The sequence below is a fragment of the Gossypium hirsutum genome, chromosome D13 (assembly GCF_007990345.1).
Source record: "Gossypium hirsutum isolate 1008001.06 chromosome D13, Gossypium_hirsutum_v2.1, whole genome shotgun sequence".
Lineage (NCBI taxonomy): Eukaryota > Viridiplantae > Streptophyta > Magnoliopsida > Malvales > Malvaceae > Gossypium > Gossypium hirsutum.
In genome coordinates this window covers 5,176,303-5,197,818 of record NC_053449.1, presented here as the reverse complement: position 1 = coordinate 5,197,818, position 21,516 = coordinate 5,176,303, and the positions used below count along the sequence as shown (strand labels likewise).

General features: G+C 30.8%; 3 protein-coding genes across 3 annotated transcripts; all 3 read left to right on the top strand.

Annotated features, from left to right (window-relative positions):
* The first annotated feature begins 7,419 nt into the window (after nt 1-7,419).
* On the top strand, nt 7,420-8,479 carry LOC107894971 (uncharacterized). Its single transcript, XM_041110081.1, has 2 exons — nt 7,420-7,566; nt 8,018-8,479. The coding sequence occupies exons 1-2, from the start codon at nt 7,523-7,525 to the stop codon at nt 8,295-8,297; spliced, it is 324 nt and encodes a 107-aa protein (XP_040966015.1). The 5' UTR covers nt 7,420-7,522; the 3' UTR covers nt 8,298-8,479.
* Nucleotides 8,480-11,987: 3,508 nt separating this feature from the next.
* Nucleotides 11,988-15,757, top strand: LOC107944184 (probable E3 ubiquitin-protein ligase RHY1A). Its single transcript, XM_041110080.1, has 3 exons — nt 11,988-12,383; nt 12,990-13,288; nt 14,841-15,757. The coding sequence occupies exons 1-3, from the start codon at nt 12,174-12,176 to the stop codon at nt 15,238-15,240; spliced, it is 909 nt and encodes a 302-aa protein (XP_040966014.1). The 5' UTR covers nt 11,988-12,173; the 3' UTR covers nt 15,241-15,757.
* Nucleotides 15,758-17,581: 1,824 nt separating this feature from the next.
* LOC107944185 (probable protein phosphatase 2C 63) lies at nt 17,582-20,708 on the top strand. Its single transcript, XM_041110079.1, has 4 exons — nt 17,582-18,085; nt 18,803-19,176; nt 19,784-20,020; nt 20,112-20,708. The coding sequence occupies exons 1-4, from the start codon at nt 17,818-17,820 to the stop codon at nt 20,382-20,384; spliced, it is 1,152 nt and encodes a 383-aa protein (XP_040966013.1). The 5' UTR covers nt 17,582-17,817; the 3' UTR covers nt 20,385-20,708.
* The last annotated feature ends 808 nt before the right edge of the window (nt 20,709-21,516 follow it).

The window sequence follows — 21,516 nt, the reverse complement described above, 5'->3', positions numbered from 1 at the left end:
CTTATGAATAAATGGCACCGGTAGAGCTATTTAGACAACTTTAAGATATTATTATTATTATAAAAAAATACAAAGTTTATTCTCAACTATTACATATATTTTTCCGGAATAACAATTCTATCATATTCTATTAAGAAGAGAAAATTTCCGTTTTCACCCCAAAAGAGAAATTTTTTTATAGTTCCGTGTTTCGATTCAATTGGTTCAAGCCCACACTGTAATACCCCTAACCCGAATTCATCTCTAGAACAGGGTTACGAAGCATTACCAGAGTTTACAAATTAAACATACAAAAAATGCAAACATTTCATATCATATAGCATTCATGTCAAAAACCGATTAAAATAATACATGTTGTCTCTTATACGAGCCCTCGAAGCCCAAAATACACATTAGAAACAAATCGGGACTAAATCAGAAACTTAGAGAATTTTTCAGAAACACTTCAAATTTTCAACACTACAGGGGTTACATGGTCGTGTGACTCATACGTGTGACCCAAGTTAGTATACTCACACGGGCTGGGACATGGCTGTGTGTCCCTATTTCGAATGCTCACACGGCCTAAGACACATTTGACTCGTAAATATTATTATTTAATATTTACGAACTTACTCGTCGAATTTGGTGGCCCCAAAACCACTATTTTTGACACCACTGAAAAACGAGCTGTTACAATATATTTTGATTTAAATCTCATATATTATTTTCCAATAAATTCTTAACTTCAAGTACCCAAATTCAAGATTCACTATACACAATTATATGTGTGGGTCTCCAAATCCCACAATGTACTGTAATGATACTATAATTATTTGATTTTATATTTATTTCATTCTCACTAAGATAAAAACAAAACCCTTTACTTATGTAGTAGGCCCAATTTGCCCGGTACCAAATAAATTAAACCAAATAATTAACAGTCCAATTACATGCCAGACCCAATACATAAAGCCCAAAATTAAACCAAACCCAAACCCAACTAAACCCAACAGGCCCAAAAGGCCTAAATCAAAACTTAGCCCAAAACATATTTTCAGAAAAAAGTAACCCTAGCCCTAGGTGCGCCGCACCTAGGGTCGCCCACTTGCCCTGCCAGTCTCTAGCGCCGCGCGTCTGCCACCGCCACGATCACATCACCGTCCCCCACTTGCGCCGTCACTTGCAAGACACGCAAACAACAGAAACGCAAGAAAAATAGCAAAAATAACATGTAATTTAGGCTATAAAAAGCCGAATATCTTACTGTAAAAGGGTTCGGTTTTGTATTTTCTTTTTCGAGCATTTTAGAAAATAAAAAAGCAAATAGTACTTAAGGTGATTTTTATTTTTCAGTTTGAGATCTATTTTCGTTTTTATTTTTTTGTTTTTCTTCCTTATTTTTATAAACAAAAAACGAATAGAAAAAAAAAAGAAAAGAGAAGGTACCTGAATCTGTTTGCACTGTCGGAGACCCCTTGTCGGCGTCGGATTCGAGCTCGGAAGAAGTTTCGAATCACCCCTTTCTGGCGGCCCATCGGTTTAAAAGGACTTCGCCTTTGTGCGCGCCGAAAACCAGGGTTGAATCGCCCCTTTTGCGCAACGCCGGCTACCGGCTACGGCGGCGTTACGACCAGAAACCTTGGCCAGATTTGGGGAAGAGAAAAGGGGGAAGGGTTTTCTTTGATTTTTTTTAAGTGGTAGCTGAAATGATTTTTTTTTTGCTTAAATAGCCTAAATAAAATGGTGTCGTTTTGCAACTAGGGGTCAGGTGCCAAAACGACATCGTTTTGGCCCTAACCCGCAACCCGACCCGTCCACCCTCAGGATCCACGTGTTTCTGCGGTGAAGGGGATATTTGCGCGCGAGGTCCCTCATCTTTTGCGCCTTAGTGCAATCTGGTCCCATTTTTACTTTTTTATTTGGTCGCGTTATTTTCCGCGCATTTCATTTTAGTCTGCGCTAAAACGCTGCGCATAGGGCTTGGGATATTTTCCAAGTCAGCCCTCTGTTCTTTGTGCGCATTATATTTAGGTCTTTGGGGACCTTTTTTTGTTTATTTGTGTTTTAAACCCCGAATTTTGTTTTAAAATTGGATTTAGCCTGTTTGTTTTATTATTTTAGTTATTTTATTAATAATATTAGAAAATTAGATATTATTATGATTATTATTATCATTTGTAATTGTTATTATATTATCATTTATGTTTACTTATTTAAACTTCAAATATATTGGTCTTATTATATATTGAAATTATTACTTGCTTGTTTATATCTTTTTTATTTCAAACTTTGTTATATACATATATGCATTCTTATATGTTTATAATTTTATTCATTTTCTTTATTGTTATCATTGTTTTACTTAATATTTCTTTATTTATTCATTTATGTGTCCATTATTATTATTTTAAAATGTTTAATTTTTATTTGTTTATTTATTATTATATATAATTAGTTTGTCTTTTTTTATCATTATTTTTTATTTATTTTTGTTTTTGCTCGTATTATTTTTATTTACATTATCGTATTTATTATTTCATTATGCATGTTAACACCATACCTCAAAAAGGAAAAATTTTCTAAATAAGGTAATATTTTGCGTTTGAAAATTCGAGAAAACGTGCCCTAACGTGCTGGGTTTCAATTTCTCGTTTGGCCAAATAGTCAAATATCCTTTTAAAATTTCAAATTATGGGTTTTGGGAACCATAAGGTAATCTTGGTTTCGAGGGTTTAAAGTATCGTATCCTAACGTGCTGGATGTGATATTCTTTCGAAACAAGAAGATCCTAAATTTCAACTCATATTATTCGAAAAAATTTTTAGGATCGTATTTTTTAAAACTCTTCAAAGTTTTCAATCTTCGACACTAAAACGCTAATTAATCAATTTGATACCAAATTTGGGCGTTACGAGGGTGCTAATACTTCCTCGTATGTAACCGAATCCCGAACCTGTTTTTTTGAATTTCGTGGACCAAAATCGTTATTTTAATAAAACCAAATCATTTATTAAAAACAACCACTTTTCGAGGTGATCCGATCACAGCTCATAAAAAAGGATTGGTAGCAACTTCATTTTTGTTTTTATTTTCAAAATTCAAGTCAACCCCGTTTTACAAAAAAAAAAAAACGGTGTCAACAACTTACTTTAACGCACGGTAAAATCCATATGTTTCCTTCAATGTATTACAATGCATGATCATCTCTCTAAAAAAACACTTGATGAGATAAAAGTTAATGAATGAATTTTTGTAATCATTCAAAGTCAACTAAACATATAAACATTGTAAGTAACAAAAGATTTGATTTCTACTTCTAAATTGTTCGAGACCTCTTAAAACCGACCAAAGATCTCATAGTCATATATGATTCAATTTAAAGAGTAATTCTATTATGACAATTGTTTTTCTTTAAATATTCTTTCCTTTTAAAAAAAATTTATATTCTACAAAAAGTTTGGTTTTTTTCTTTTTTAAAAATTAATATATTTTGTTAAAATCTAAGTTCTTTTCGTGATTGACCAAACCAAATATTATATATATTCTTCTTGTTGGGATTTGAAGATATTTTCTATAAAATTATTATTATTTATTTACTCTTTTTATAATATTCAATCTCCTACTCAATTGTGAAATTGATTTTCTGAATAATCTCATTATAAGTTTTCATTATATCTGCTCTAGTCTCTCTTCAATCTATAAACATGAGGATAGTACACTTTAGCGTACTCGAACCCACGTCCTCCTACATTAACAATAATATCTATATCAATTGAGTTAAAACTCAATCGACAAACCATTAATGATTTAACTATGAAGAAATTAAATAAAATAAAAAAATATATGGAAGGGAGCTTTCGATTAAAAAAAAAGTACTCACTGGCTTTGTCTTTGAGGTGCTACCCTTTTCTACTAAATATTAGTTATTTATTGCTTAAATTCGTTGGTTGAACTGATTTTATTAATTAATATTTTAATATAAATAGCCTTTATAATGTTATTTCATATAATATAAAATAGGATAAATTGTTAAAATAGTTACTTATATTTCAATTATTATATTTCAGCCATTTATGTTTGAATTGTTACATTTTAGTCACTTATGTTAAAGTGTTGTAACATTTTAGTCACTGGGCCGTTAATTGTCATTAACGTTAAGCTGATGTGGCACGTTAAATCATCATTTCAAATAATTAAATTATACAATTGATCCCCATATTTTTTTATTTTGAGGAATTTAATTTTTTTACTTTTATGTTTATTTTAACTTTCCTTTTTTTTCTTTTTTTTTTCATTATCTTCTACTTCTTCCTCTATTTTCATCCCTTCTCCATATCTTTTAACGTAGAAAAAATACATAAAAGAAAAAAATGGATAAATTTTAAGAAATGAAAAACATAGAAAAATTAAGTTAAAAGAGACGGAGAACGGAGGAAAATAGAGGGAGAAACAGAAGAGAACGGAAAATTAAAAAAAATTCAAAGAATATAAAATAAAAAAATTAAATTGCTCAAAAAAATATAGGGACCAATTATATAATTTAACTTAAAATTTTTGTTTGAATTGATGATTTAACGTGTTACATTAGCTTTATTGTTACACTGCTAACGGTAATTAACGCTCAGTGACTAAAATGTTACAATACGATAAACGTAAGTGACTAAAACTTAACATTTTAAACATAAGTGACTAAAATGTAACCTGAAAGAAACAAAAGTGACTATTTTGATAGTTTACCTTATAAAATAATAATTAACTGTAATTTTTTTAAGTAGTCGACCGTAATCTATTAAAGAAAGAAAGATAATAAAACTTAATGTTATTCATAATTAATTAAATTGGTGTTACGAGTTATTAGGCACTAATTCAATTGAACAATGACTAAAACATCATTGCATTATATAAAGTAAATTTGAACTTTATCATTGTAATTAAAATTTCATTTTTTTTACAAATATAATTGACACATAATTTTGTTTTTTATCCATATAGTGGATATTTCATAATTTAATTTTTATTTAAATCACAAGTTAAATAAATAATTTTAATGTTTAAATGATATAATGAATTTCGAGTTGTGTTGATGTTAGGGATTTAGACTAAAGAATAACACCGATAACAGTAAGAAAGTTAGATTACGTCACATTAAAGACTAAAGTTTAAATTAAGTATAATATAGGGACTAAAACTCGAATTTAACCAACAATCAAATGTGTAAGAGATAAGTTATTTGCATTGAATATGAATATGTTCTGGTGAAAGAAGGGAAAAAACAAGAGGCATATGCTGAAGTAACGATTCACAATGTTTCTAAAAATTTAGAGCTATATGTTAAAAGTGACCTTAGGTGTCACACCAATTTGCCACTCTTTTCACTAAAAAAGTCTCAATATTCCAAATCCCCTGAGCGAATTAAGATTTACTTTTGAAAAAGAGGTAACGAGAGGAGGCGGATTTTTTGGGGAGAAATTTGTTAATTCTCCTTTATTTGGAGTAACAGAATGTACATTTGTTTTGTGAACCCGTTAATTCTTTTAGCACTTGAATTCTCGATAGAGTTAGGAGACAAAATTTCAATTGAAATAATACCGATTTATTGAGGAATTCGCCAGCTTTAATGAATGATACTTCGGCAACTTCTTTTAAAGAAGTTGACCTCCCCTTAATAATTGGGCTAAAAGAGATTAAATTGAATTTTTTAAATGTAAGAGGGTCAAGGCCACAAATTGTCCCCAAACTTCGCGCTAAACTTCGTTCATGACGTAAATTGTTAATGACAATGACGAACTCAGGGCAGTTAGAGGCTTTGCTTCCTTGGTAATGGAATTGCATCTTAGCCCCTCCTAAAATTTAATATTTTAATTCTTTTTAAATGAAAATTTTCATTTTTGACCCCTCTTAAAAAATAATAATTTAATTTAAACCATTTTAATAAAAAAAGTAAATATATTTTTGGGTACATATGTTTGATTTCAATATTCATTTTTTTTCAAATTGGTACCCATGTTTGACTACTGTTACACAGAATGGTACCTAAGTTGAATGATACTAACTTTTATTTTGTGGTCCAATGATCATTTGACATGTGATGATGATAATGTCATTATCCAAAAATTTAAAGATTCTAGAAATACAACATATATATTTCACGTAAGAAATTGTAATTCTTTTTTGTAACTTCATGAATATTTTCATGATTTTGATTTAAATTTTTAATAAAATTATAAAAAATGATTTTTATAAAAAATTGATTTTTATATTTTCATAAAAAAGATACCTTTTTATAAAAATATGAAAATATAAAAAATTTATATCATTTTTATTTGGTATCAAACATTAGAATTTTTTATATTTTGAATTTTTAATATATATAAGTTTTATATTTTTTATAATTTCCCAAATGTTATTATGACATCATCATCGACATATATCATATACTAAATTTGATACCATTTTGTGTAATTAAAGACAACATAAGTACCAATTTGAAAAAAGAACGTAAGTAGGAAAATTAAGATCAAAGCTAAACATAAGTACCAAAAATATATATATTTATCTCTTTATTTTCCAGTTTGATAGTCATATAATAAAAAATTAATATTGTAACGAACCTAAATTTAACAAACGAATTTTTATGATGTTAGTTGGGAGTGAGCATTCGATCGAATGAAGTGAAAAAGTTTCGAGTGAATCGAGTTGACGAGTCTCATTTTGTCATACTAACTCAATTAGAAATTTTTTTGAATCGAGTGAAATTAAAAAATTAAATATGTCAAATTAAAATCTTGTTACAATATAACTAATTCAATGTTAGAGCACATAAATTTGAAAACTTTTTCAAAGCAAAATAAGAAAAAAAGAAGATATTTTAGTATGATAAACTTAAATAGTTAATTGTCCCAAAAATTATTATTTAAAAAGAATAAGTTTTTTTATATATTCTTTAGAATTTTTATAATTTTTTAAATATAAATTTTTTGAATTTTAAAAATTATTTAAAACTTTTTGAAAATTATTTTAAATTTTTTTTTGTAAACTTTGTTGAGAGAGACAAATTTGTCCATTTTTTAAATTGGCAGGGACCAAATGAGTATTTACATTAATCTGTTATTCGAATTGTAAAATTTAACTCGACTCGAAATCGAATTACTTATTCGGGTCGATTCAAAAAAATCGAACAACTCAATTCGATTAACTCGAAATTCGAAATATTTTTTAATTTTTTAATCAAATCACTTTTAATAATAATTGGACCTGTATACTTAAATCTGAAAAATATAAAATGATTAAATTTTTTAAAATAAAAATAAAAAGAGGAAATTACGAAATAGCATATTCTAAATTTTTAAAATTGAGAAGACCTTCGCAATCGAACTTATTCCTCAAACCTTTATTCATTCGTTCGGATACAATTTAAAGTACAAAAACTGCACTTTCGAAAGCATTATATAAATCAAACGATCAAATCCTAGATACTTGCATTGGAGTCCTTTGAAGAGCTGCATTATACAATTTGAGGGGTTTCAAAGAGCTGCATTGCATGGGAAGAGCTGCTTTTACCAAAACCAAGATTTTGATGCTAAGGTACGTAATGTTGTCGTTATTCTTTGGGTTGATTACAACAGACTTTCTTAATCTATAGATTGATTTTTTTAAAAATTAGTCCTTAAATTTTAAAACGGTTTAATTGGGTCCTAAAAATATTAGTATGGTACCAACCAAATTTTTTTTGTCATGTCTATCTGGGTGTTAAATGTTAGTTTATGTTTGATGCAGAGCATATTTAAGACGTGTTTTAAGTATGCTCTATGTTTAAGGATTCAATTAGAACATTTGAGATCGTTTTAAAGTTTGAGTCATAGTTTTGAGATGTTTTTGTTTAGTTAAAAATGAAATTTGAAATTTGTTTTGTATTTAGAAAAGCCGAAAATTAAATTTTTTACCAAAAAAACCATGCAAGAATACAAATTTTAGAAGCAAATCATTATGAACTTAATAAACATATTTGACTTTTGGAAACTTTATTCGGGTGTAGGGAAGCAAAACGCGTTGAGCGACCATTGAGCAAAATTGCAGGCGCAGATCGAGAGATCAATAAGAAGTGCAAGAGTAACAACGATATAAAAGGTTCATCGAGTTGGGTTCCACATCCAAAGAGTGGGATATATTTCCCCAAAGGCCATGAATGGGTGATGGATGACGTTCCGGACCGGGCGGCTTCTTTCAGTTCAAGTTACTGGGTTCGAAGCGTCGACGGTGTTGATAAACCGGAGTCTTCGGTTCATGATGAACACTATTCCCATGCAAATATGTGATGATCAAACAAAATTAGTCATGGAGACAGGGGAAGGGGTTTTTATGAAATTTGAATAAAATATTTTGGAATTAGAAGCTGCAACTATCAATGCTAGTGTAATCTATAATCTATGAATTATGTAATTGTGTTAGAGTGGTATTTAAAATATTTTAAATAAAAATTTACTTTGTTAATAATAAACTATACATTTAAATGATTTACACAAAATGTATGTACAAATCATTAAATTTAATACCTCGATTCATTTAATTCTGAGCCTAAAATAGAATTGAATACGAATTGATCCAAAGTTAAAACTAATCGAAATTGAAATAATTTGAAATTTTTTAAAATTCAAATTGACCAAAAACATATTAATCTAATCCAAAATCAATCTGGCAAAAGTATTTGGTTATTGGGTCGAACTCTTTTTTGATATCAATATAATAGCTATGAATAATCATCAACTCCCTAAAATGATAGAAGAATGAGACATATAATGCATTAGAGGTATATGATCATTATACGTTAGCTGAATTATGCTATTCCACCTCTCAGAATAAAAAGAACTTAAATCTCAATCGACATATTTAAATACTCTAAATAGTAAATAGCTCATGGGCAATTTATATATTTATATTTATATATATATAAATAGCTATTTTATAAAGTTGTCCATGGATCGAGTTAGGTCGGTTCTGATAAATTTTTGGGCTCAAATTGGCCCAAAAAATGAGCTTAAAATTTTGCTCAGGCCCGACCTAGATAAAAATGCTAAAACCCGGGCATGGTCTGGCCGTATTAATTTTTTATATAAAAAATTTTAAAAATATAATACGCTAAAAATATTAAAATGAATGTTTCCCAACAAATTGAAACAACATAATAGTGAAATTTTAGCAAAAAAACAATTTTTTTAATTGCAAATCTGGGTAAAGCCAGGATAAAAAAAAACCTTACTCGAGGTCCGACCCATTTTCTAAACGAGCCTTATTTTTTGTCCAAGCTCATTTTTGGACATATATTTTTTTGTTAAAATCCTTCCATTTTTCGGATGGGCCTTCAGGCCAGACCAGATGACCTGGCTCATAGACAACTCTAGTTCATATCTTGAAAATTGACTTATCTAACCTAAATATGAAATTGACTCAAATTAATCCAAACTTGAAACAATTCAAATAAATAACTAGACATGACCCCAATAAATAACTTAAAATGTCTTAAACTCAAAGTGTTTATAACCTGAAATTACAATTAAACTTAATTGACTTGAATAAGAATTAACCAAAATTTAAATTTAATCTGAATCCAAAATTTACCTAAACCAAAATTCATTTAGTTTTCTATTTATATTCACCAAAGCTTAGAAATTTATTATGTCTATTTCATTTAATATCGATTTTTTATTTTATTTCTCAAGATATCTATTAGAGTAAACCCAATAATTAAATTTATTCCATTCTGTAGGTTCATTAAGAGATAAAACTCTTGATACCCATGATGAAAATCAAACTCTCGATAGTAAGAAAGAAATTCTCTTGGAAGGAATATATATCACTTTCAATAAATAATTTGATTTATCGTTTTTCCATGGTCAACAGTCAACGCAAAAAATCTTGTTGAAGGAAAAGAAATTCTATCGTTGGTGTAATGTAACACTTTGTTTAACGCGTGGTTACATCTAAATGCTACTCTTTCAACTAACACATAAAAATATACCTTTTTTTTTTCACGGTAAATTTCTGGGTTTAGTCCCTCTAATATATTGAAATTCAGATTTAATTTCTCTAATTGATGTTCACCGGATATTTTCCCAAATCATCAAATTTCAATCACTCAGTCGGTTGATTAATGGCTTAAGGGTGTAAAAAGTCTTCGAGCTTTTTCAAGAAAATTAATTAACCCCTGCTCTCTTTTTTTTTTGCACTCAATTAGGTATTTGAATTGTCAAAATGCATCAAAAAAACTCTCAAACTTAAAAAAAAAGCAATTAAACCCCTGCTTTTTTTTGCATTCAATTGAGTATTTAAACTTTCAAAATACATCAAAAAAGCCCTCAAACTTTTCAGAAAAAAGCAATTAAACCTTTTTTTATACTCAATTGGGTACTTGAACTGTTAAAATGCATAAAAAAATACCATTTGATCGTTACCTTTAATAGTCAAACCGTTAAAGTTAACTGACCCTAATTTTTTCAGTTAAAGTCATCCCGTGGCACAACATGGCGTGACATGTGGCAAAACAATGATAAAAAACAAAAATCAATAAAAGTTATAAACATTATTAAATTTTAATAAAAATATAAAAATATTAAAAATTATTAACAAATTATAAAAATCAAAAACAATTATAAAAATGGTAAAATTTTATAAAATTGTAAGAAAATTATAAAAAATGTAAAGAAATAAAAATTCATTAAAAAAATATAAAAATTATCGTATCAAAAGAAGCATTTTATAATTTTTAAAGAAGCATTTTATAATTTTTCTATAACTTTAATTGATCTTTATTTTTTTATCATTTTTTACCACATGTTACACTATGTTGTGATACGTGATGACTTTAACTAGAAAAAAATAGGGATTGTTAACTTTAACAGTCAACGGTTAAAATTGATGGTTAAATGGCCTTTTTGATACATTTTATAATTATTTATTATTTTTATAAAATTTTACAATTTTTAATAAACTTTATATTTTTATTAAAATTTAATATTTTTTATAACTTTTATTTTTTATAATTGTTTTTCCACATGTCATGTCGTGGTTGTGACAAAGGATGACTTTAACGGAAAAAAATTAGAGACAGTTAATTTTAACGGTCAAATATTAAAGTTAACGATCAAAGGTTATTTTTTATGCATTTTGACAATTCAATTACCCAACCAATTGAGTGCAAAAAAAAAAAGAGAGAGCATGGGCTTAATTGCTTCTTTGAAAAAGTTTGAAGGCATTTTTTTTATGTATTTTGAAAGTTCAAGTGCCCAATTGAGCGTAAAAAAAAGTATGGGCTTAATTGCTTTTTTTGAAAAAGTTTGAGAGCCTTTTTATGCATTTTTGAAAGTTAAAATACTCGAGTGAAAAAACAAAGACTTAATTGTTTTTTTTAAAATTTGAGAACCTTTTATACCCTTAAACCGATTAATTTAACATGATTTAATTTTTTTATATTCTTAATATTACTAATTGTTATCGAGAATTTGTATTAAAAAACATATATTATGGCTACCTTGACCATAACAAAATTTTCAATAAAAGATTTCACATCATCATTTTAATGATAGAAATTAATAAAAATAAAAATAAATATTTGATATATCGTTGATGTATAAGTTTCGTCAACCACGACATTTCAATGCTAATGAAATAAAAAATGATGAATGGCTTATAAATAAATATTAATAATTTTATTTAAATATATCTAAAATTCGAAATGTGAAATTTAAAAATCAAAACACTAAATAAAATTGTTAATATTTATTGATAAGTCTTTCACTAATTTTGTTTTTCCTGAAGTATCATGTCATTGTTCGATGATAATGTATTAGCGGTGTATCAAATATTATTCCTTAAAATCAAGGATGAAATTATATAAAATTAAAATATATAGATTAAATTTTAAATTTTAGCATAGGAGGGGGACTAAAACCGGAATTAAACCATTTAGGGTTAAAAAACACACATCCCTTTCCATTCATTTTCTTTGAAGCTAAGGCTATCGATTTTCATTCGCAGGAATTTCTCCCGCGTTTCTTCGTAGGGCTCATCAACATCTCTCCTTTATTTCTTAATCCAAATTACAATTTTCATGTTTATTTAATTGTTTTTTGGAGAAATTAAAAATAAATTTTAATTGGTAAGATCAGATCAAAACACCATTTGGGGGTTTTAGTTGGATGACAAGCGCTTCGGAGTTATTCTACACACGAAGGTCAAGAGTGGGTCGACCCGATCCGGATTTAGGGATTGGGTCCTCAATTGAACGGAATTACCATCGCCGGAATCATCTCAGTCATCACAATCAGAGGCATGATTTGGACGGCGGTGATTCCCTCCGCCGGTCTCCCCACGTGCGCCACTTCAGCTCCCGTGCTTCCTCGCTCTCTGTACGCTCAATTTCTCTTTTACCTTTTTTTTTCAAATTATTTATTTCTTGTTAGGTATTTGTTTTTATTTTATTGCTGAGAAAAAAAAGAGAAATTAAAGGAAAAATGGGGGTGGATTAAGTATTATTTTTGGAAGGGAAAATAAACCGCACTTTTATTTATTTATTTTTAATTTAAAAATTGGATTTTCAACCAATTTATTGGTACTTTATTCGTTGTCTGTTTTATGCTCCAATATTGAACTTTGCTCCGAAAATTAGTAGTTTTAAGCTAAATTTATCAGTGAAATTACTGAAGAATAGGTATTTTCTTGACAATTTTCTAAACCCTAAGGCTCTGCTTGTTATGAAGGATGGAAAGGAGTGAATTGGAAAATTGTTTATCTGATGGTTAAGTTACAAAGTAATAAGGTGGATATGAATCTTAACATTTGATGAACAAATTTTCCATGTTTCCGTCTTTGGTACCAAGCAAAGCCTAAGCTCACTTGCAGTAAGTTTTTGTCACATATACAAGAATAAACAAGGAAGTTTGATATTATTACCTCGTCTACGTAATTTATTTCTCCTCGCCTGAATCGCTTATATTTGGATATTACTTTTTCAGGAGCGTTCATCAGTGCGGTTTGATGAAGGTACCAGCGAGCTTGTATCGAGCAATGGGTTAAATGCAGTCAGTGTAAGCAATGCAAGAAGGCAAAGTTTGAGATCAAGTGAGAGGCTTGCTAGAGAAGGGTTTGATGAAGGTACTGGCGAGCTCAGTTCGAGCTATGGATTAAATGCAGATGGTGTTAGCAGTTCAAGCAGGCAAAGTTTGAGAGCAAATGAAAGGCTTCCCGGAGCTGTGCTGCTTGCAAGAGCAAGGCTTGTTGAAAGACTAAGAGGCGTGTCTGTTTCTGCAAACAGGTTACCTAGTGCTCTCTGCAAATTTGCCACTCTTAGTGTTTGCATTTCTTGTCCATGTATTACGTACAGCATTATTACTGGTCAAACTGCAAGAACAAGTAAATATAATAGCTATTGAATCATGTTCTTTCTTATCTGCATGATCTTTGACACCAATTGGAAGCCACTTTTATCATTGATGGTGAACTTGCCTGTGGCACTCAATTTGTTTTGCTACTCTAGTTGGACCAAATTTATCCCACTATTCTTGGTCTGTCACAAATTTCATTTTTTAAAGACAGCACAGCACATCTCTTCTCTATTACTTATTTCTGAAGTTTGATGATAGGATAGACAAATCATGTGGAACTCTGTGTCTGTGAAAGTTTTACCAAAATTCAGAATGATTTTGCTCTTGAACTTTGATTTTGTGGATCTGTTGAGGGTGCAATATGATCAAAAGAAGTGTCTATCATATGAGCAATTTGCATCGTAACCTGTAGGAAGATTCAGTGCCTTGCAGTTCATTGTGCTACCTTATTATTAGTGAATCCAAATGATAAATATGTAGTATTGTATTAGGGGCACTAGGAGTCTGACTTGGTTTAGCCGTAAGAATAGAGATACTGTATCATATGATAGAGCTGTTAGGGATTGTAGTCAGTTAATGTTGAGACTAATTTCACTCAGTCCAAACTATTTTCTAACTTACCATGGACTTTTCAGCTGGTCAGTCGGGTGGGTTGTCACTAGTGAATTTGAACTTTCTTCTATGGAATTGCCTAACATAATCATCATGTTTTGGCAGGCTTTTTCTTTTTTCCTTGAAAATGTTTAAGTTGAATTTAGTCTCATCGTTTAAGTTGAATTTAGTCTCTCTCTCTATATATTTATATATTCTTGAATAGATTGAATTTATGTTTTTATGCTTGAAATTTCTGTCCCATTTCTGCTAATACATTCAAGCTGATATTGCTTTCGTCACTCCTTACCTACCAGTAGTACCTTAATTTCCAGGCCCACTGCTGTTATTGGTGCTTTCTGCCCATTAGTGCCTGTTGTTCTCGCATTGCTAACTATCAATATGGTCCAGTCCCACTGCTGGTGCTTCCTATTCTATGGTAATATTAGTGGTTCTAAGCTATGTTGCTTGGACTCTTCATTTCACTCGTGTCCGACACACAAATACGAGGATATGACCTCCAAGGATCTTCTAAATATATGGAAAAACTTAGAAAAAGTAATCATACCTGTATTGGATACATATCCATATCTGAAACCCATGCCCGAGTCTGAGTAACATAGGTTCTAAGTAGTAACATCATTAGCCACTATGACTAGCCAGACCACTTTTGCTACCACTTCATGTACACAGCGAATTAGTGTTACTCGTTTCCTAACTACCATCTACTGCTTGAGAGAAGCATGTGGACCACTCGATCCTGAATTTTACTTGGTGTGGCATTCAATAATGGACACATATATGTTAGGTCTTGCATTAACCGCTATTTAAACATTTTGTACATCTTTTCTTTTCCTTCTCATTACGGTTTCTTCCTGTTGTTTTCTTCAGGCGAAGCAATAGAGCTCCACCTAATGCTTACCACCGGGAGCATGTAACGGGCGATGATTTTAGGATCATAAGTGAACTCTCTACAGGGTTGGCAGCTAGGGGTTCCCCATTAACCTCTGAAGCAGAAAGGTTCGAATTGTTACGAGAAACAAACAAGAAGCCTCCTGGACTTACTCAGGAAGCTCTGGACCGTTTGCCACTGGAAATTTTCGGCAGCCAAGACGTCAATGTTGAAAGAAAGACATCAAGGGAATCAAGAGATTGCAGTATATGCCTTGAAAGCTTCGGAGAAGGAGATGTGCTTACTCAGCTGCCGTGTGGGCACAGGTTTCACTTTGCTTGCTTAGATCCTTGGCTCAGAACGTGTGGGGACTGTCCTTACTGTAGAAGTATACTATAAAACAATCCCCAACTTACGCGATAGAACATATACATGGTCTAATTATGATTTTCATCCCTTACTTTATGAAAATTGAGAAGTTGGTCCCTCTACTTTAATTTGTCAAAATTTAGTCATTGTAGCTTATGAAAATTGGAAAGTTAGTCCAGGTGTTATTCAAAACATGAACTTGAACAAATGAGTTTTGTTAATTTGTTGCATATAAGTTGTTAAATTACTGGTTTCCAAATAAACAATCCAATAATAAGGTTTAACAATATTACTTAATTAGATTAACTTTTCGATTGTTATAACTTACGTGGGTCAAATTATAACAAGTTAAAGTAGAGGGATTAATTTTTTAATTTTTGTAAATGATGATGCTCTTAATTAGAGATATGTAAGTCTTGGAATTTTGACGGGTGCAAAAACAAAGGAAAAGGTTTATGAATGTTTTTCGGTACTTCCGTTTGATTTTAATATCGAATTTTGTATTTGAGTTTTTCTTTTTAAATTTCAATTTGGTATATGAGTTTAATTTTAGTGTTGAATTTGATACATGTGTTAGGTAAGTTGCTATCCATGCCTCACTGTCAGGTTCAGAGGAAGTAAGATATTCTTGAATGGCGGCCCCCTATAAAGACATGTTATTTATACTGCTACCCCTTTCACATTTATTGTATGGGTGGAGATCATAAAGAGAATTAATCATGGCTGTAAATACTAAATAAGATTTCAAACTTTAGTCCTCCATTTTCTAGAAGAGGGCAAATCCCTATTAAGGGTGTGATTAACGCGACTCAATCCCAAATCACCCTTGAAACGATGAGTATCTTAATCGTTAGGTTAACTTACGGAATTCACGTTACCCCTCTATTTTAATCATATATACATACATTTAGTAAGTGTTTATCTTGTTTTGTGTCTAATTAAATTTGTGGATAACTTTGTGGACAATGCATTGTCCTTTATTTTTGGTTTTATCTTATGGATATATATTTGTAATTAGATTCTAGTACGCCTATTAATTGTGACCCAATTTAATAACATTGATATTATTCAATTCACTTTCTTTTTATAAAATTATAATTTGAAATAGACCCAAAAAGATTTGACTCAAAAAATTAAGTGTCGAATTTGAATGATTTAAAATCAAAACAATTCAAACTAACGGCACAAATACAAATTAAGTTAAACTTGAAATAACCCTTAGTGTTTTTGAATCAAATCAAATCAACTAATCGAACTAGTTGAACCAATAAATCGATTGATATATCAATTCAGACAAAGGGGCTGAACTAGAGCTATCCATGGGTCAGCTGGACCGAGATAAAATTTTAGGCCTATTTTCTAGGCCTGAGTCTGACTCGAAAAATTGGCCTAAAATTTTACTTAAGCTTGACCTGGATAAAAACGCTAAAACCCATGCCTGACCCGACTTGCTTGTATTAATTTTTTTATATTTTTATTTTTATATAAAAACAAATCTAAAAAATATAATACATTAAATAGACTAAAAATATTAAAATAAATGTTTCCCAATAAATTGAAAATAAATTTTTAAAAATATTTATATTGAAAATAAAATTTTAAAAAATATTTATACTTAACTAACACTAAGATACGTGCAACTTAGCAAGCAAATGCCTTTAAAATAGTAACAAAATCAATAATAAAAAAATAGTTATATAATATCTAAACAAAAATAATAAAATAGTAACAATATAATAGCGAAATAACAGCAAAATAGTGACAAAGCATAACAATTTTTTTTGGTAAATTCGAGCCAAGTTAGGTTGGGCCCGAACAAAAAAATATTGAGACTCGTTTACGAAATCGAGTTCTTTTGGGGTTATAGTTGATGGTTGTTGTTTATGAATTCCATCTCTACTACAGAACTGGACATGAGAGTTTCTTCTCATCCAGCTCCTCGCAAAAAAAAAAATACTAAAAAAATATTTAATTCTTAATCTTAAGATATACGGGTAGTTAATGAATAATTGAAACTTGGGATTATTTGCTTTGCGATTTTATCTGATCTATTAGAAATTTGTATATCTTGTTTGGATCTATTGAGACCCATTTAAAAAATGTACCTTATTTTTTTTATTAAAATTTATTTTTTAAGCTTATATTTTTATCCAAATTCTCTCCTCTTTCGAACAAATCTTCAAATCGAACCACCTGAACAAATCTAAGTTAAACTAAATTAACAGATTAAATCGAGAATAATTCAACCACCGATCCGATTCTTTAAAAATTGAAATATTAAATTAGACCTAACCTTCTCCATTCAATAAATAAAAAATAAAAAAAGGATTTGGGTTTAAAAGTCAAAAAAGAAGAAAAAGGGTATTAGTTAACGCGTAGAGTGGGAAGTAATTACAGCAAGTATCGGGGGTCGTTGGTCATCATCTTCCTCTCTTTACGCGGCATTTCTTTTCCATTCACTTTACCCCACTTTCTACTCTCTCTTTCCCTCTTAATATCTTCCCATTTTCCTCTTCCCCCAAAGTGAAACCCCCCATTGAAACCATCGAAGAGGTTTTCATTTAATCAAATTCCCTATAAAGGGATTATTATTATTTTTTAAACACGATGATGATGATGTTACGGTCCCTTTCCAGGCCGCTCGAACGTTGTCTTGGCGTTAGAGCTGGTGGGGATGCTCTCATGTGGCACGCTGACCTTAAACCCCACGCTTCCGGTGATTTCTCCATCGCCGTCGTGCAGGCTAACAACTGCCTCGAAGATCAAAGCCAAGTCTTGGCCTCTCCTTTTGCTACCTACGTTGGCGTCTACGATGGTCATGGCGGTCCCGAAGCTTCCCGTTTTGTTAACAAACATCTCTTCCCTTTTCTCCACAGTAATTCCCTTTTTCCCTCTTTATTGCAACATTCCTTTTTTCCCATTCTATTCTGTATGTATGTATGTATGTATGTATGTATGTATGACATGAATGAACATGTGATCATGTATGTATATGGATACGACCTTGTCAGGAAAATCATAAGCTGTCTATGGAATCATCAAATATGTATTTAGTTTGATAGATTTCGAACTGATGACTCCAAATAGACTTTCTTTTTCTAATTTTTAACAGTAAAAGAGGGACCTATGGGGCACTTAATTTTGATATTTGCCTTATTCTTATTTATTTAGCTTTTAAAACGAGTAAAAATGTATATATTAGGTGAGGTATTGATAGATTATGCATATTAAAAGTAATGATATTCAAGTTTTAACATTTACGGCGAAGCAGAGTGGGGTCGAGGCAGATCATGCCAACAATGGAACAGTAATGAATTTGACAATATCTATCTTGCCCCGCTCCATAGTCATGTAGTACTATGTCTGTTTTGATGGGAAAAGAGAATATGAACTATTTGTCTAAATTTGTATCTACTTGGGGTTGTTTGGACTTGAATTTTTCAGAATAATTAGTAAGTGTAGTTCAAGTTTTGGCATTTTTCAGGTCATTTATTTTTCTTTGTTTTGCATCCTTTTCAGTGATAAGCATGCACTTGGATTCTAAAAAAGATTGATGGAGACCCTTAATTTTTTTTTTCTTTATTCATTGTAGAATTTGCTACAGAACAAGGGGGATTATCTGCAGATGTGATAAAGAAGGCATTCAATGCCACTGAAGAGGAGTTTTTGCGTTTGGTGAAGCGATCATTGCCTGTGAGGCCTCAAATTGCTTCGGTTGGATCATGCTGTCTAGTTGGTGCAATTTCGAATGATGTGTTATACGTGGCAAATCTCGGTGACTCGAGAGCTGTTCTTGGCAGGAAAGCTTCGGGGGATAAGGAAAACACAGTAGTGGCAGAGAGGTTGTCAACTGATCATAATGTTGGAGTTGAGGAAGTTCGAAAGGAGGTCGAGGAACTTCATCCAGATGACTCACATATAGTGGTTTACACCCACGGAGTTTGGAGGATTAAGGGCATAATCCAGGTACAATTTTATTGACAAGTTGATTTATAATCGTTTAGTTCAAAACTAGTCTGCTTGAGGAATGATCAATGTGTTGATTCTAGAAATAGTTGCCAATTAACTTCCTCTTCGTAGGCATTGCTTGCAACCCATTTGTTTCTTTTTGCTTGATGGAGAGGTATAATATAATTATGGATGTATACATTGTGCATTAGAATGAAAGTTCATTCTAAAAAATGGTTATAATTCTGAGTTTTTCGACTTTTCCAAGAATATTTTGGTCTGATTTCCAGTACTGTTTCATGCTGCTATTTTCCATATAGTATGCGTTGTATGCATGAGATGGACACATGCAGGCCCCTGAAGCATAAAGCTAGGCTTATGTAACTGCAGGGAATCATTGCTCTCTCGTTTTTATGTTTTTCTTCTCTTTTTGTGATGTTGTTCCCCCTTACTTTAGTAGGCAAGTTGAGCTTTATACTTCGATCCGTTCAGTATCGAGAGAATAAGATGCATTAGCTTTTATCGTACATTGGATTGTAGAACTGGAGATGATTGATTAATACATGATCTTTGAGCATGTGAGTGGTCATGCTGGTCTGAGCCATTTTTGTTCGTCTTATTTCAGGTGTCAAGATCTATAGGTGATGTTTACCTGAAGAAACCTGAGTTTTATAGAGATCCGATCTTCCAGCAGTTCGGAAACCCCGTTCCTCTTAAAAGGCCGGTTATTACAGCAGAACCCTCGATCCTTATTAGAAAGCTGAAGCCCCAGGATCAATTCCTCATCTTTGCATCAGACGGCCTATGGGAGCAGTTGAGTGATGAAGCTGCTGTAAACATCGTTTTCAAAAACCCGAGAGCCGTGAGTATTCGTGTTCTTCCATTAACCTAATGAAACGTATGGAAATGCAACGCATTTCGGTATTGATATTTGTTTGCTTGAATGCTTGCAGGGTATTGCCAAGAGATTGGTAAGAGCTGCACTTCAAGAAGTTGCAAAGAAAAGGGAGATGAGATACAGTGACATCAAGAAAATCGAAAAGGGGATAAGGCGCCATTTTCACGACAATATCACCGTGATTGTAATCTATCTAGACAAACACCGAGGCTCCTCCCGTAATAAAAGAACCAAGCAGAACGCCATGGGTTGCACGATGGCCCCCGTCGACATCTATTCCTTCAATGCAGATGGAGGAGATGAGGATCTGCTTCAAACAATTACGTGAAATACAATACAATGACTTGGTTCCAAGTAAGCTTTAATTTATGTATAGGAAAACAGAAAAATCATATAGGTGGGATTGGTTAAAATATAGAGTTTTTAAGGTAAATTATGTCAGTCAAGGATATAGGATTGATTTAATCTTTTGTTTTATCTCTTTATTCTTGTCTTTTGCCTTTTCTGAAGCCGATATCAAATGTCAGTGGAAGAAGAATACCATTTTTGTATTGTTTAATTCAGTGTTCATAGTTTATGTATAGAAACTTGGGAGATGAAAACGCTATTCGATTCGATTCTATATGTTGATAAAGGTTTGAGTTTTTGAGAACATGATGTCATAAGTACTTAAATCTATGATTTTAAAAACCACACCAACATCGATTTTTGGTTTCATCGTCGATTTGGTTTTAATTAAATAAATTATTAAGTCATAAAATTATAAAAATATAAAAAAAATTCTTTAAAAATTATAAAATCGATACAATCGATTTCTGCCCCAGTTCAATTGATTCTAAGTGTTTGCTCAAAAATAGATTGAATTTTTTTGTTTGGATCAATATACCAATCAGTTGATCCGATCTAATTCCTACAACAATACTTAAATCATGAGTTAATTATATTTAAATTTATTCTAACCTAAATTCATTTTCATCCTCCCGTTATTTGATTTATTTTTTGTGAAAATTTAAGGCATATTTTGACAAAAATTTCTCAGTTGGGTGTTTTGGTTAAAACTTATCAACTATATTATCTAAACCAGTAAATATAAGTTGTTGAATTGAGCTTGTATTATATATATATATATAAAATATTTAGTTTATTTAGAATGTATTAATATAATAAAAAGAAAAAGAAAATAGAAAAGGAATTACCTATCTGTGTGGGAAAAGGAAGAGGGTAGCAAATTTTGATTTGAAAAAGAAAATTCCAAGGACAAGTTAATGGGCAGTTACAATAAGAATTTTTTAAGTATTTAAACTACAATATAAATATATGTTTGAGTGATTATAAATATTAAATTATTACAATAAAAATTATTCGAGTAATCATAAAATAGAATCAAACAATTATAAGTATAAATAAATTAAAAATTGGTATAATCTAGAGTAAACTTAACAAACTAACAGTACAGCAAA

Coding starts and splice junctions, on each gene's coding strand:
- LOC107944185 (XM_041110079.1), top strand. CDS start 17,818: ATGATGATGATGTTACGGTCCCTTTCCAGGCCGCTCGAACGTTGTCTT. Junction 18,086..18,802: donor TCTCTTCCCTTTTCTCCACA/GTAATTCCCTTT, acceptor TATTCATTGTAG/AATTTGCTACAGAACAAGGG. Junction 20,021..20,111: donor TTTTCAAAAACCCGAGAGCC/GTGAGTATTCGT, acceptor GAATGCTTGCAG/GGTATTGCCAAGAGATTGGT.
- LOC107894971 (XM_041110081.1), top strand. CDS start 7,523: ATGGGAAGAGCTGCTTTTACCAAAACCAAGATTTTGATGCTAAG. Junction 7,567..8,017: donor ACCAAGATTTTGATGCTAAG/GTACGTAATGTT, acceptor ATTCGGGTGTAG/GGAAGCAAAACGCGTTGAGC.
- LOC107944184 (XM_041110080.1), top strand. CDS start 12,174: ATGACAAGCGCTTCGGAGTTATTCTACACACGAAGGTCAAGAGTGGGT. Junction 12,384..12,989: donor CCCGTGCTTCCTCGCTCTCT/GTACGCTCAATT, acceptor TTACTTTTTCAG/GAGCGTTCATCAGTGCGGTT. Junction 13,289..14,840: donor GTGTCTGTTTCTGCAAACAG/GTTACCTAGTGC, acceptor TGTTTTCTTCAG/GCGAAGCAATAGAGCTCCAC.